The sequence below is a fragment of the Columba livia genome, chromosome 8 (genome assembly GCF_036013475.1).
Source record: "Columba livia isolate bColLiv1 breed racing homer chromosome 8, bColLiv1.pat.W.v2, whole genome shotgun sequence".
Lineage (NCBI taxonomy): Eukaryota > Metazoa > Chordata > Aves > Columbiformes > Columbidae > Columba > Columba livia.
Genome location: NC_088609.1, coordinates 10572714 through 10587928, shown reverse-complemented (window position 1 = coordinate 10587928; position 15215 = coordinate 10572714). Strand labels below are relative to the sequence as shown.

The 15215-nt window shown below is 42.1% G+C and overlaps 1 protein-coding gene across 3 annotated transcripts in view; it reads left to right on the top strand.

The window, feature by feature from the left end:
* Positions 1–13306, top strand: part of DNAJC6 (DnaJ heat shock protein family (Hsp40) member C6) — a 49650-nt gene extending 36344 nt beyond the window's left edge. For all 3 annotated transcript variants that reach the window (XM_021296378.2, XM_065071985.1, XM_065071984.1), the window contains 8 exons: positions 744–1175; positions 3511–3660; positions 4997–5065; positions 5852–5986; positions 7482–7742; positions 8112–8257; positions 10024–10200; positions 11086–13306. In XM_021296378.2, the coding sequence (XP_021152053.1) occupies positions 744–1175; positions 3511–3660; positions 4997–5065; positions 5852–5986; positions 7482–7742; positions 8112–8257; positions 10024–10200; positions 11086–11187 (1472 nt within the window). In that variant the 3' untranslated portion in view covers positions 11188–13306. The remainder of the gene's footprint in view (positions 1–743; positions 1176–3510; positions 3661–4996; positions 5066–5851; positions 5987–7481; positions 7743–8111; positions 8258–10023; positions 10201–11085) is intronic.
* Positions 13307–15215: the final 1909 nt, after the last annotated feature.

The window sequence follows — 15215 nt, the reverse complement described above, 5'->3', positions numbered from 1 at the left end:
AAAGCTTTGCTCAAGGCCTCCTTGATGCTAAAATCAAATTTAAGCTGTTTTTTTCCTCATGTTGCACATCATAGAAAGTGCTATGTGGATTTAGCACCAAGAGTGTTTACCTGAGAGGCCATTTAATAGCATCAAATGCCTTGAAAATCTCATGGTGCTGCCAAATGCAGCATTTCTCCTCTGGATCAGCACCACATTGGGGAGGAACCTGGTGTAAGAGATCCTTGTGGGCACAGCGAGGATGGCGGCTTATGTCCCTGCTCCTTTACAATGAGCCTTGTTCTGCCTGGATTTTGAGGAGATCATAAAGTAGTTAGGGTTGGAAGGGACCTTCCCTGCTCCCCCAGAGCCATCCCTGCCATGACAGGGACATCTTCACCAGCTCAGGTTGCTCAGAGCCCCGTCCAGCCTGGCCTGGGATGTCTCCAGGGATGGGGCATCGTCCTGGATCCTTGGTCCTTGTTCTGTTTGTGTCTGTGGGTGTACACTTGCTGGCTCCTCAGGCTTGAGGAGAGTCAATTAACCTCTCTCTGTGTTTCCTGGTCGATAAAGCTGGCTCCTTATGATACAGGCCAGCAAAGACATTAACTTAATCTTTGCAAAGGACTCTTATGTTAAAATCCAGCAAAATGCTGCTGTGGTTTTCTCGGTAGCTTTTTGTTCTGCGTATAAGCTGACTTTTATGGGACCTTTGTGATGACAAAACTAACAGCTACCTAATTTTATTTTTAATCATCATTTAGATCAGAAATCTGACAAAAGTAGCTCTCACCCCACCTCAGAGGATCGAGCAGCGTTGGTCCATGAGGAAAGCGAACAGTCAGATGACGAACTCTTGTCCCTTTCCAGTCAGCACAGTAATGCCAGCGGTGACAAACCTCATGGGACACCAAAACATAGCAAAAAGCAGCAAGAACCTCCGGCACCACCTCCGCCTGAAGACGTGGACCTGCTGGGCCTGGACGGTAGCCCTATGAGCAAGAGCTTTCCCTCGCAGCCCACTGCTGCTCTCTCTAACTCAGACTTGCTGAACGATTTGTTTGGTTCCCAGAGCCAAAGTGCACAGCCTGCTGCTGAGGAGGTCTTCCCAGTGGGGGGACCTGGATCCGTGCAGTCAACTCCTCGGCGTTCTGCAGCTTCGGCATCCCCGTCGCCGTCCCCGAGGATGGGAGAAGGTAATAGCGGCTGTGCCTGGTGTGTGGCTTGGGGCACATGTGTTGAGAATCCCAGCTGGGTGATCTGCTCTGGGCTGTTGGGTTCCTCTTGGGTACACTCATTTCACCAAAATGAAGAGCTGTGAGGGATCCCAAGAGACCAGCCAGCTCTGCTACTCTGAGACAGGAGTTGGTGCATCTTCACAGTCAAGAAAACAAACCAGATTGTCTAGTTTGTTCCCTAAAGTCTCCATTGGAGCTCACCCAAGTGTTTGGCTGGGTCTTTATGTTGACATCCACTGGAGATCATCAGGTTTGCTCTCAGTATGTGTCCAGTAATGTATATAAGGAGAATATGTACTCATTTAAAACAAAAACAAAAAACACGCGTGGAAAAACAGAACCTCTTAGGTTTTGGGTAGACTCACAGCAGTTTGAATTTAACTTCTCCTCTAACTTTAGTGGGTTTGGAGCTATGTTACTGATTTTGGACTGTGAAAGTTCTGCTGTTTCTGGTCTTTCTGCAGACAAAATGGGCAATATGAGAAGATCTTTTGTTTCTTCAAAGACAGTCTGAGATGAGGCTGGTAGAAGGAGGGGTTGAATAGCTATTAGAAACAGATCTTCTGGAGGGTTAAGTGAACAGAGGAGAGCAAGTGAAGATCACTTGTAAGTGAACAGGTGAAGAGCCCAATACAAGTTGCTCACATTTCCTGAGGGCCTCTGGAATAGACCATCAGTTTGGTCAAAGACAAAATGTGAACAAGTGGCCAGATCTGGGGGCAGGTCTGTGCACCGCACTGAGCTCCCAGTGTTCAGTTTGTCCTAATCCTTTATGTTACAGTTTAAGAGCTGACGTTGTCAACACATACTTGATTCAAAGAGCACAGTAGGCTTACTTAACTTTTTCTCAGCAACTAATAACTTAAAGCATTTGCAACACCTGCCAACTTTCTTGTACAGAAATGGTATTTTTAAAATTTTGTTAAGGAGGCGCAGGCCTGGGTGATGCTGGCGCTGGCACCAGTAGCACCTACCGCAGGATGGCCATTCAGCCAATTTCTGAAAGCTCTTCTTGAGTCATTTCTCAGCTAGAATAAAAAAACCAGTGGATTTGGGGAGGTTTGTGTACTACTACACTCAAATACCAGATTTGTCGATGGTGGTTTTCCAAGTGAAATGGACAGGAGCAGTTAAAATCTCGTACTGGGACTTGCAAAGGGTGGGAAGAGGAGGAGACAGAGGACAGGAGGCAGGAGAGGTGAGAAGAATACAGGTTTTAACGAAAAAATATTGGGCCATTGGTATATAGAGAAGGTTCTTTCTCACAAGGCAGAGCAAAAGATTTCTGGATGTCATTGTCAAGCGGCGTAACAGCAGGAGTTGTGTGATGCTGCTTTGCAGGGGCTGGATTAGTGCTTGAAAGGGAAAATAACATCATCACACAACTCAACTGTCCCAAGATGAAAAAGCAAGAATAAGAGCTTGCAAGATGAGTAAAGACTAGTAATTTATTAAGTATCCTAAACAATCAATGAGTAACGTAAGTAATGAGGAGTATCACAAACACAATGTATAGCTTCTCAGGATTTTATCTTTTGTACGGTAGTATATATTGCAGCTCTGTTCAGGATGCTCTCTACCTTAAACTTGTTGGCAAATAAGACTTGGAGTGACTTCATGTTGTGTTTTGTAGTTTTTGTGGGTTTTGTTGTTGTTTTGGGGTATTTTGGGGGTTTTGTTTGGGGTTTGTGTGGGTAGTTTGTTTTGGTTTTTTGTTTTTTACATGAAAGACAGTAGGCTAAACAAATTGATCAAAAACAGAGTTTGAGAATGAGCTGGATTTCGGTAACAAGTGATGCTATATAGGAAAGATACCAGTTATTTTCTACAGCTGTTTCTAAAAGATGGTCCCTTTACCCTTGACATTTATAACCTTTGACAGCCTAAAATCATCTTGGACTGCATTCAGCTCTTGAGAGGAAGCAGGAATTGCACAAGGGCCCGAACTTGGAGCTCCAGGCTGTCCCTCAGCATCCATTTCTGTGTTGGCAGTATGTGCACGTTGAAACGTCATCTCAAGTGTCTAACTACTCACTTTGCTCCTAAATTCAACCCCTCTCTTCGGAAAAAGACAGATGGGATCAACAAATGTGTTGCCATGACCAAGTCATGGGGCTCTCCAGGTCCCCTAGAATTTGGGTAGGGTACTGATGCTTTCCAGTTGCTCTCTCATTTGTTTCCTATCTGGTATCTGCAGATATTAGGTTTTCTTCTCCACACACCAGTGCCTTTTCCCTGAAGCACATTCCTTGTACAAGTTAATGATGTAGTTTTCTCAAATGTGTTTTTACAGCCACTGCCTTTGATCCATTTGGAAGTAGCCCTAAGCAAACTGGTCCAGACCTCCTGGGTTCCTTTCTTGGTTCATCAGCTGTCCCTGGCGATCCTTTCCTTCAAGCAAGGAGTCCTTCACCAACCGTGCACAGCGATCCCTTTCACATGGGTAAGAAAGTGAGGCTCTTCTAGTGTATTTAAAGAAATGTGAAATGCTGCTTTTAAATACTGATGGAGCCATTAAGTACAAATTGGTGCTTACTATACAATTACTCTAAACCACAGAAACCCCATGAAACAGGAAAGAGTTTTTTCTTTCCAGACTTAAAGCATATTCTTAATTTGAAGTGTGGTAGGATGCGACTAGTTTTACTGAAGTCTTATATGTAATTAATAAGCCATTTGGTGTACATGAAAAAGAGACCATGAAGAATGTCTGCCTGCATATTCCTGTGGTTATGAGGTTTCATTTGAACCAAACTACCATTAATTGAGCTAAATAGAGCATGGCATATTAAGCCTGCTAGAGAAAACACACATCCTTTGGTGATTTTAGTTACATGCATCTGCTTTCTTTAGCCCTGATAGTAACCCTGGCCAAATTCACAGTTGAATTTGGCTCTTATTTGAAGATAAGGATTTTTTTTTTTTCTTTCCTGGAGGTTTTCTTCTCCATGTTTGAAATGTTCCTTAGTTGTCCCCTTCCCCCTCCATGCTAAAATTTAATGTTGTAACGGTGTCTGAAGCACATTCAGATACGAATTTGTGTCTGATCATCTAACACACGTCCCTTGGGCACAACAGTCTTGCTGGAAAGCCAAAATGACAAAGGGGGGAACTGGTGTGCTGCTGGCACTGCTCACGTCTTTGCTTTGCCAAGCTCGGGTGTTGGATATTAACTCTGTGAATAAGGCGGTTGGGTCACACTTGGAGCTGGCTGCACTAATGAAAGGAATTTAAATGGTGTCCCAGCAGGACAAGGTATTAAATTACAGCGCTGGTATCTGCGGATAATGAAATGCTGGCAGGGTGGACTGCGTAGATGCACAGGCTTTATTAGATACAGGGTTGAAAGGACTGTGTGTGTTCTTTCTGGTTCACATCTGTGTGAGCTGCTTTGCTGCATTTGTCTTCTCCATCCTCGCCCTTTGCGTGTATAATACTTGCTTGGGTTTGAGATGTATTCGGAAACGCAAAAGCCCATGTGTTATTCTGGTGGTAAAGTTTTTATAAATAAATATATAAAGCCTCTGACCAAAGCTATGACAAAATGAACACTGTAAATCCATATCCTTGCCCAATTGCCTCTGTATAGTATAAGATCAGAAAGAAACCATTAAATTTGTCGTGCCCATCATGAGGAAGAAGTTCACTCATAATTAGAAAATGGTAGATGGACACTATACTGTCTGTCCTGCTCCTTGCCCCCTGCTCTTTGTAGGCACTGGATTATGTGATTTTTGCTGCACTACTTTCAGATACTTATATGTAATCATTCTGCTTAGCTTCTAGCACACCAACAGTTTCCATACAACCAGATGTTGCCAGTGGTTGGGACTGGCCCAACAAGCCAGGTATGTATTGTAAAAATTCAGGACATTTAGAAAAAACAAACAAACCCTTAAGGAGCCCTGAGAGAGGAAAGGCAGAGGGAAAATGCTGCCAGTGACTGCAGAGAACAGGTTCGCACTTTCCACTGCTTAGCACTTTGACTAATACAACAAAACTTCAACCAAGATTTGTCAGCCTTCTCTGCACCTGTTGTCCTGGTCTCGCAGACCTCCAGGTGAGGATCTGGCTAAAGGCTACCAAGCTCCTTCTGTTCAAAAAAAAATCTGGTTTTAACTTTCCTCAAGAACCCAGGGCCTGAGGTGGGACAGGAGCTTGCTAAGGGTCTCCATACACAGTTGTGTTTCATTCCAGCACAGGGCCATGAGAAGGACCTGGGAAGTGCTTTGCATTCTGGGATACCGCTAAGTAATGGCATGATTCTTTGTAATCTGGGCAGAATATGTATGTCCTACCAAAAGTTGCTTTGTGAAGGCTTCTAGTTCTTAAAATATATCCATTTGTTATAATTACTCTGTCACCGCAGACAGTCTAGGGAACATTCTTGTTGCTGAGCCTAATTGTGAGTGGGCGTGCAACTAGTCTGGGCCAACACTGAGCTGAGACTGCTTAGGAACCTGACAATGATACACTTAATTTTAACAGCAGTCTTCTAATATCATGCGACTGAGCACTGGGTAAGAGCTGCACTCATGAAAAATAGAGATAAAAACTGAGTTATTTTTTCTTTTATTTTTATGTGCATATATATATATGCACACACATATATATGTATGTATTTTCCCTTTAAGGTGGCCTAGGAATGGGAAGTAAGTCAGCTGCCACCAGTCCTACAGGATCCCTCCACAGCACTCCCACTCACCAGCCTAAACCCCAAACGCTGGATCCATTTGCTGACCTGGGCACTCTTGGAGCAAGTTTAGCAGGTTTGCATCCCTTCTTTGAATAAATAAAAATAAAAATTACCAGCTTTGTTTTAGAGATAGAGGATGAACAGCCTGGTATGTGACAAAGAGCTCTGTGGGACCTCGCAGTCTACCTGCATGCCAGTGCTGCTTTCAGGCTTTGCCTGTTGCCTGATTTCTTTGTAAGCTCTCACAAATCTGTGCTTTTACTGATCTGCCATCAAAAAAAATGTGCTCGCAACTTGCTAGGACCTCGGTAGAACACATGGATTGTAAAGCATAACCTCTGTCTCGTAAGTCCGAACAGTCTCTGGCAAAGGATGCTCCACATTTAACTGTGACTGGAGAACAGACCTTGGAGCAGCCTTTGGCTCTCCAAAGCTTCTGGGGTCCTTGAGGAATCATTTCCTTCTAGTCTTGACTCATTTTTGTTCTTTGTGAGGAAACCTGTGGGACATCACTGATCTGCCTCTAATTTGCAGTTCTGTCTAAAGGTGGAGCCTGAACCCATTTTCATTTGCACCTTGCTACAGAGGGCTGCTTGCTTGACTGCTTAAATGAGCATTTTCTCCTTGTTTTATCTCAGAAAATGATCAGCAGACCCTTGACTCCAGTGTTAGAAAGGCAGTTCTGACAAATCATTTACATTTTTCTTAAAACCCAGCATGTCAGCTTCTGTGACTCTGGTAAATAGATTATTTTCCCCCCCCCCACCTCCCTTTTGTCACTGCCCTCGGCTCTTTGCAAGCCATTGTGGTTTTGTCTGATGCTTGTTTTCTCCTTTGCGTCAGTACCAGCATGGTTCTGGAATTAGGTTTCCCAGTTCCCTCTGCTGGATCACTAACTGCTCTGCAGGAGCAAAATAAAAAGTCTGCCAAGACCCGTGTCAGAGCCATCGAGGTGCTTTTAAAACATGTATTCTGTAGCAAAGTTATGGAGTTTAAAAACAAAGGACTTGGCATCCACGGGATATTTGACCACATTGTTGTTGTTCATTACTAAGTCAAAAGCACTTGATCCAGTTTCCATGACATGGTTCAGAGCTCAAAGTTGAGTGTGGATGTTAGTCCCAAATAATAAAACATGAACATCACACTCCTCCCTCCACAAACCAAGCCAGAGGAGCATGCCCTGAAGGAATAAGGTGCTGAAACATACAACTCTGTGGACTAGTCTTACATCAGCACAGCATCAGGAGATACTATTTCAACATATGTCAACTTGATGTTGCCCACTGTAAGGCACGGCAGCTGTGGTTCCCTGTTAGCTGCACCAGCGTTCCCAGTGAGCTGCTACACCAATTCCTGTGCAGCCTTCAAAGGCAGGTGTTGTGTTTTAAGCAGCTTACAGAGCAGTGATAGGGAAGTTGAACGGCTTTGCCTGATATTGCAAAAATAAGTTTGTGGCAGAGCTGAAAACAGAAACTAGGGGGTGTTGTTGAGCTTCCCTCTTTGGAAAGCAAGTCTGGATCCTGTTTGCCAATACTCACCATCCCTCCTTTCCCTGTATTTTGCAGGAGGCCCTTCGTTTGCCAGTAAACCGACCACACCAACGGGCATGGGCGGAGGATTTCCCCCCTCGCCGCAGAAACCGTCTCCGCAGCCCATGGGCGGCAGCGGTTGGCAGCAAGGAGGTGGCTATGGCTGGCAGCAGGCACAGGCCAAAACCCAGCCCAGCGGCCCTCACGCCTCCCCCCAGAACAAGCCCAATTACAACGTGAGCTTCTCAGCAATGCCGGGAGCACAAAACGAGCGTGGAAAAGGACCGGCTAGCGTCGGTAAGTTTTTCAGAGCTCATAATCCAAAAGGCTGTCTCTTATTGTTGCTTTGATGCTCAAACAGCTTAAGAGGTTAGAGTCTAAGCAAGTCAGTCATGCTGATCATTTGATGATATATAAAGTTCAACACTAGTTGTCCTGTCCTAGACTCTACAGTGTGCTAATATTTAGGAAATCCTGTATTCTACCTAGGCTGCAATAATAATAATAATAATTCAAAAGTAACATTAGCCTATACGTCTTTAGTGAAAACCCGTGCTCATTAGCACTGGGAGATTGTTATAGTGCTAAATGTGGGGGGTGGCTTGGGTAGAAGTGTTAAATAAACCTGTGTTGTGATAACAACTTCAAATCTTTTTGGTTTACAAGATTCGAAACCAAAAGTGTCTGCAGATTTTGAAGATCTATTATCTGGTCAAGGTTTTAATGCTCACAAGGACAAGAAGGGCCCCAAAACAATAGCTGAAATGAGAAAAGAAGAAATGGCTAAGGAGATGGACCCTGAAAAACTAAAAGTAAGCAATGTTGTTCTTTATGTTCTTAAAACCATTCAATATGTCTTTTGTTCTCATGCTGGAGGCTGCTTGAAACACTGTCCCTAGAAGGTGGAGCAGGCAATGAGCCACCAGCCATCCCACATGGCCAGCAGCTGATCAAATCTTTGAGCTCATTTAGTGCCAGCGGCTGTCCCCCGGTTTAGCTCCTACTTTAGTGCGCAGCCTCTGCAGCATCACTGGATCCTAAAGACCATGTGTTGTCTCTCCCGCTTGCTTTCCACAAAGTAGCTGTCTAAACTTGGTAGCATCAGAAACTGCTGCGCTCCCCATTCACATGCCAGTCTCCACTATCTAATCAGAATGAGAGATACTACTTAAAGAAAGTGGTTTGTCAAAACTCTGTTCTGAAATAGCTTCTGACAAATAAACCAGATGAAAGAGCAGTGACCATCTCTGCCAAATGCAGGTTTTGGTGAAAGAAGGGATGTTCTCACCATAAGATTGCCTTGGAGCAGAAAGTGAGAACTTCCTGCTGTTTGCCCATATAATAAATTCTCATGTCTTCCCTGGAGCTGTGAACATCATTTGGAATAGATTTAAGATTCCAGGGTTACATTTCTGTCCTAAGCCAGACTTCGGCAAACTGTGGCTTGCTCATTGTTACTGTCAGCACTGCTCCAGCTCTGATTAGCAGGCACAGCTAATTGAACTAGTCCTCTATCATTAATCTTGCTTGCTTTGGAATTCTCTCATCTCTTCCTAATAAATTGCCAAACCACAGATCTATTATGAAAGGAAGGAAATTCAGTCCGTTCCGCTCTACATTTGAAATATGAAATTACAAATTATAATTACAGTAGGATACAGAACTGAGAGGAAAAGCTTAAGCAAAAGCCAAGCAAACTTGTAGAAAACTGAGTAAGTAAATTTAAAAAAAAAAAAAAAAAAGTGATTTTTTTAAAAACCTTGTGGAAAGGTTTTAACGTTTGCAAAATGTGTGCCAGCAATCATGCTGAACACAAATGTCAGCCACTTGTAACCAAGCCGGACAGCTGTCAGGCCATCAAGTGCGCAGTAGTTTTCCCAGTTCATAAGCTCCACAACTTCGGCGGTTCATGTGGCACTACTCAACGCGTGCAACATTCCCTCCCAGCAAGCTGCCGAATCACTGAAGCACCCAGCTGATTCTCCCTTCCCAATACAATTCCCCTTGCTCTGATGCATTTTATTTCATTGAGTCACTTCAGCCTGGAACTGTTAAATCTATTCCCACTTTGGTTTTCATGTTTGCTTCTCTTTCCTCCTCGCCTTCCCCAGCTGTAGGCTAAGATGGCAACCACTAAGGGTGACCACACGATCTAGAAAAGTGGGCTACCTATTGCTTTATTTGACTGCTGGGTTGCAGGTAGCAAAGAGGCATGTGGAGAGAATTAAGGCTTCTGACTTAGAGCTTAAAAAAATTTTCATGGAAGCCAAATTTGCATTGAAGCTTGCTGAAGAGCCACACAGTTAAGCATTTCATTTATCTTTTGAGTATTCCATCTAATGACTGTTGGTAAGTGCTACCAACTCAGTACTTTTAGTAGGGGAGTTGCTCAAGGTGTCTTAATTTTTATATCACTGCTTGAAAGTTAATGACAAAGTAGAGACTGACAAATATCTTCTAAAGCTTGGAAAGAAATACAAGATGCTCCTTGGAGTCATTGCTATTCAAATGAAGAAACTTTTTCCTACTGGACTATCTAACGTAAGGCATAAATTGAGAGTCATGTTATGTTCTCCAGATCCTGGAATGGATTGAAGGGAAGGAGAGAAATATAAGAGCCCTGCTCTCCACTATGCATACAGTCTTGTGGGCCGGGGAGACCAAGTGGAAACCTGTTAGTATGGCGGATCTTGTCACGCCAGAGCAAGTGAAGAAGGTCTACAGGCGGGCAGTGCTTGTCGTTCATCCCGACAAGGTAAGGTGGTCCTACTTTCATGTTGTTCAGAAATACTCACTGTTCTCTTAGGCAGTGTTGAATGCGACTGCTTAATTTATTGGTGCAAACAGCTTTGTAGAAAGCAGTAGTTGAAGGTTTTTGCTGGTTTCTGAAAGTGAGAGCTCTCAGCACTCCCAGCCCTGAGGCTGTGCTTGGTACATGCTGCTTCAAGCAACGAAGATTCAGATCTTCAGTTTATGTCACTCTCACTTTGACTCTAAGCCGTACTGGTGGTGAACAACAGTCTAGAATATTGTGCCTGGTTAAGGAGATGAAGGTGTGATAAAGCACATGAGAAGACAGTGGGTTTAAAATCAAACTTCTAAAATTGAAGAATTTGGTTATCTGGTTATCCCACTTGTGGATTTGCTGCTCACGCTTGCCAACCAGAGTGAGATGGCACCATCTGGGGAAATCTTTGCTGATGATGAGGCTTCCACTTTTAAGGAAATGGAGGCCCTGAGAGTTCCAGGGCAGTGGACAAAGCTTGCGAAGATGTGGTCTGCCCAGAGACATGCAGGAATATTGCTTTTAGCAAGTAACAGTGTCAGGTACCAGCTCTTGCCCGTCAGGGCAGGTAAAATGCAAAGCCAGTTGGATTTTTTTTTCCCTTGGGATTGCAGTGCTTTATCACACTTGGGGGGGTTATCAGCTCTGAGGAACAGGAGAGCTGAAGAGCCAAGAGATTCTTAAGCTGTAAGGAAGGTAAGAAGCCCTCAACAGTAGCTGATTCTCATCAAAGAATAAGTGAGAACCCTTCGTGAAAAGTGAACGATAACTGCTTGAGAATCTAGCTGCTCAAATGTCAACTTTTGGTAGTCTGATTCACTAGATGTGATATCCCTCTTTCTCTTTTTATTCCAGGCTACTGGGCAGCCGTATGAACAATATGCAAAGATGATATTTATGGAGTTAAATGATGCGTGGTCAGAATTTGAAAACCAAGGACAAAAACCCTTGTATTAGGTACTCTCTCAGTCTCCACTACGACCTGTGCTAGTGCTTAAATAGTCTCTTGTCACAAATGTCACAGATCAACCAAGCTCTGGCTGGAAATTCAGAAGTTTCAGAAAACTAAGAGCCTAACACTTATCATGAAGAACAAGAGAAAGGTTTCCTTATACTTGTATCCAGAATCCTGAGCTGAGAGGAGCTCTAGCCACCTGGCTTGTCCTATGGGAGCCACAGGGCTACAGTTTCTTGTAACTTTTATATTTTTCTTTGGATTCAAGTGGGGCGAGAGAGGACACATTCTGGGAAAAGGTGGAATTGTTCTGTCTCCGACACAGTGTAGCTGGTGAATTTTCTTTTTTTTTGTGATTATGTCATATGGCAACACTTCAGTTGAGTTCAGTAACTGGTGGTGAAGCCCAGATTTCAATGTACTTTCTTCCTAAATTCAGATCAAACCTTTATCAAATTTAAGTGCTCAGCTGTGGTTTAGACACACATCTAACAGTCACCATTTGCTGCTTAATTGCTCATATAGTAGATTATGCCTGATTAGAGACAAAGCTGAATTTTGGGTTGGATCAGTGTGGCAGCTGACTGCTGCTTCTGCATTAATACTGTACTTCATCTCACAGACCAGCAGTAAAATGTGCAGAAGAAATTCCCCCACATTATGGAGCAAGTGTCTTTTAAAGCAAACAAGTAATCAATGTTAAACAGCACCTTGTTGGTTTGTTAAACAGCAGTTCTGGGGGAATGAATTGGGGGGGAATGGTGAATGTACTGCATTTCCCATGAAGTTCTCATCAACAGCTTGAAACCATCAAAGAAAAGAAATATCAACAAATTAAAACTCTGCTGCGAAGTTCTAGAAACTTCCTAGTCTATAAGTAACTCTTCCCCTCCTGAGGATTTAGATTTTTCCAGCCCGATTTTGTCACCTCTATGCCTTTATCAGCTCCAGAGCACTTGGCAAAGGCTCTTGGTGCAATGCAGCCTGTTGCAACTTCACTTTTCAGACCACAGTGTACCAGCTGTCATGTAGATATCTGTGGACTGGGTCTGATTATTGAGGTAAATACAGTGCAAATTGGTTATCTTAAGTTTATATTGGACCAAAGCAATAATATCACAAGGAGATATCTCTGATGCTAAAACTGAAGCATCTTTCCTAATTAACAAGCAAGTTACACTCTTCACCCCAAATTCTGGTGTTCTCCTTTTGTAGAATAACTAAAGTTTAGCAGTTTATTGACCAACATGTTGTATCTGTATTTGAGCTTTGAAAATGCAGGTATATTAAAAAGATGAGCAGGAAATCATTTGTATTTACTGCTTAGGGAGCAGGTTGCCATCGTTGGTGAGTCTTTAAAGCTGGTGGTTTTTAAAGACAATCCACTTGTTGTTGCACTTCTGTTTTCAAGTGGCAAAACTTTTACTGCAAAGACAGTGTGTCAAAGTACATTGCTTTCTGTATAAAAGTCATCTTTTTGTTGTATTGGTCCATTATTTACTACAATTAATTGAAAATGTGAAACCAACACATAGGTCTCCTTTTATATAAAAGACCTTAAGATAATAGTAACAAACTGGATGTTATTTATTAATGTTTTGATCCAGTATGTGCTTGTCTTATTTAAAGAGATAACTGGAATGTGAATCATGTTCCTGTGATTTGTTGGTTTATTGTTTCTCATTCACATTTGTAGATATTGTGACCTATGCCTATATAATAAAAAGGATCTCGTTACTATAACGTACTTTTTTAATAATGAAAACTACGTTAGCTTTGTATCGAGTTTGTCATGGCACATAACTCTGGATACTCATCTGTTCATAAAATACAAATCCATCATTAAACTTTATCTACCAAAAGAGACCCTACCCCACTTAAGCTTTGATTACTTCCATCCCTGATGTTTTTATGGATGCATGAAAGTATTAGGATGTATGTATATCAAAACAGTTAACTAAAAAATAATTCTTGTCATATCTGGTAGTGACAGAGGTTATCAATGTTCAGGTTTACTGTTTGACTAAATTATTGTAATTTTTGTAAATACAGTATATACTCAACAAAATTGTGACTGGTCTAAAACATTTGTATATACATTAAAAAGGTCAAATTAACAAATTTGGGTATCTTTTGTGCTTGTGGGGAAAAACTCTACCTTCTGGCTTTAAACACAGTTTGGAGTAATTTATGTGCAAATGCTAGATAAACAACAATGAATCCGTGTATGTTAAATAGAAACTTCTTTTGTCTACAACGTCTTATACCACCTCTGGTGGGTGAGACCTGTGTGGTACACATAAAGGTAACCATAGATTACTTGCTCTAGAGACAAATACTTTTTTCTTTCCTAGAGCTTTTATTTTCTCAAGAAAGAAGCCAGTTCCCATTACTGCAAACAGATTATAGGAACAGTTAGGGCTTCATTTAGACAACATTTGCAATGGGAAAATATATGCAGCCTTTTGTGCTTGAGGAAAAAAACCCTTCAACCCAGCTGAAACAGAAGATGGCAACTTCACTTGCTTCTACTTTTTGATTGTTTAGACAAGCTGAGTCAGGTGTGTATACATATTTATTGTAGGTATAAAGTTGTTTACATCAGCAGCAGCTGCACCAAGATGTAAGTTTATACTAAAATTCGTACCCTTTTTTTGCTTGTTCATGGCAGCCAAAAGATTTACAGTATGGGAGGGTATAGGGAAAGGATCTCTGTATGATTTTCTGTTTCCATGCCTCAAAATAAGCCCAGAGATGCTGAGCTTGGTTGCTGCTCGCACGCTGTGACCAGACCCCAAGGTTACCAGCTCACACCATATGGGTGTTGTGCCTTGGCTCGTTTCAATATTGAGTCTTAAAGTGGTTGCTGATACTGTGCAGTAATTCACAGCTTGGCATTATAGGTGGTTTTCCCAAATTAAGACATTTTGGAAACAATTTGTCACTTCCTATTGAAATAAATAACTTACGCTTTTTCTATGGATAAACAACATTTAATCCAATTTCTTATATTCCTTAAACACGTGTTCATTAGAGCATAAGCAAAACAGCGCTGGGTGCGCGGGGGATTCACTCCGCCCAACACGCACACTTTTAACAATAAGAAGTGTGCTTAAATACAGTATGGTGTTACATATTCATAATGACCCAGGAACGCCTATACATATTCATGACCTTTCCTGCTTTTTATTAAAATGAGTCTCAGATAACCATTTACATATTCCCCTCCTTAACCCTCCCCTGTTGCGCCTGCGCAATGTCACTTGGTGAATTTGAGGAAGGGTCTTTAGGGGTCTTTGGATGAAGGCTCCTTCAGCTTCGTCACAGTGGACTTTTTACCTTTGGCTCATTAGAAGGAACTGGCTGGAATCCAGGCTACCAAACCGACTGGAACCAGACTGGTGCCTCCTTTTTGCTGTAAATCTTGGCTATCTTGTCTCCTCAAGGTTGCAGCTGGTGCTGTAAAACTTCTTATCTCAGCATTTAATGAAGTCCTGCTTTGTTTTTTTTAGCACAATTAGTTACATACAGCTCTAAACTAGATATTAATTATGTGGTTTAAAATGTTAGCTTGTTAGTAGGCCCTTATTGTATAGTTGCTTAACCCTTAAAATGTTAGTTCGCTCTATCAATATAACTTCCTAAACAAGTTTCATAACTTTTTGCATAGAACTTAACCACCTTTCCCTTTTCCAAGTTCAGAGTCCGTGCCTCATTTGGTTATACCTGTAAACATTAAACATCTTAGCACGAATCACAACTGCATTTTTCACACTATTATGTTACTACACTTCAAAGATGAACAGCCAAGCCAGTCAGCAAACGTGGTGCCTGACAAAATTTTCACTTGTAGCATTTAGCTACTTATGCACTTTAGTTAGTCAGCCTTCTTGGCTCTAAGTTGTTTAAAATTAATAATTAAATTTGCGGGAAAAAAGTCTGTATAAGAGAAGATATGAAACGCGAAGAGCTGGGAGGCAGAGATGAGAAATACCTAAGTAACACCTTGCCTGAGTTGTGTATCCAAAAG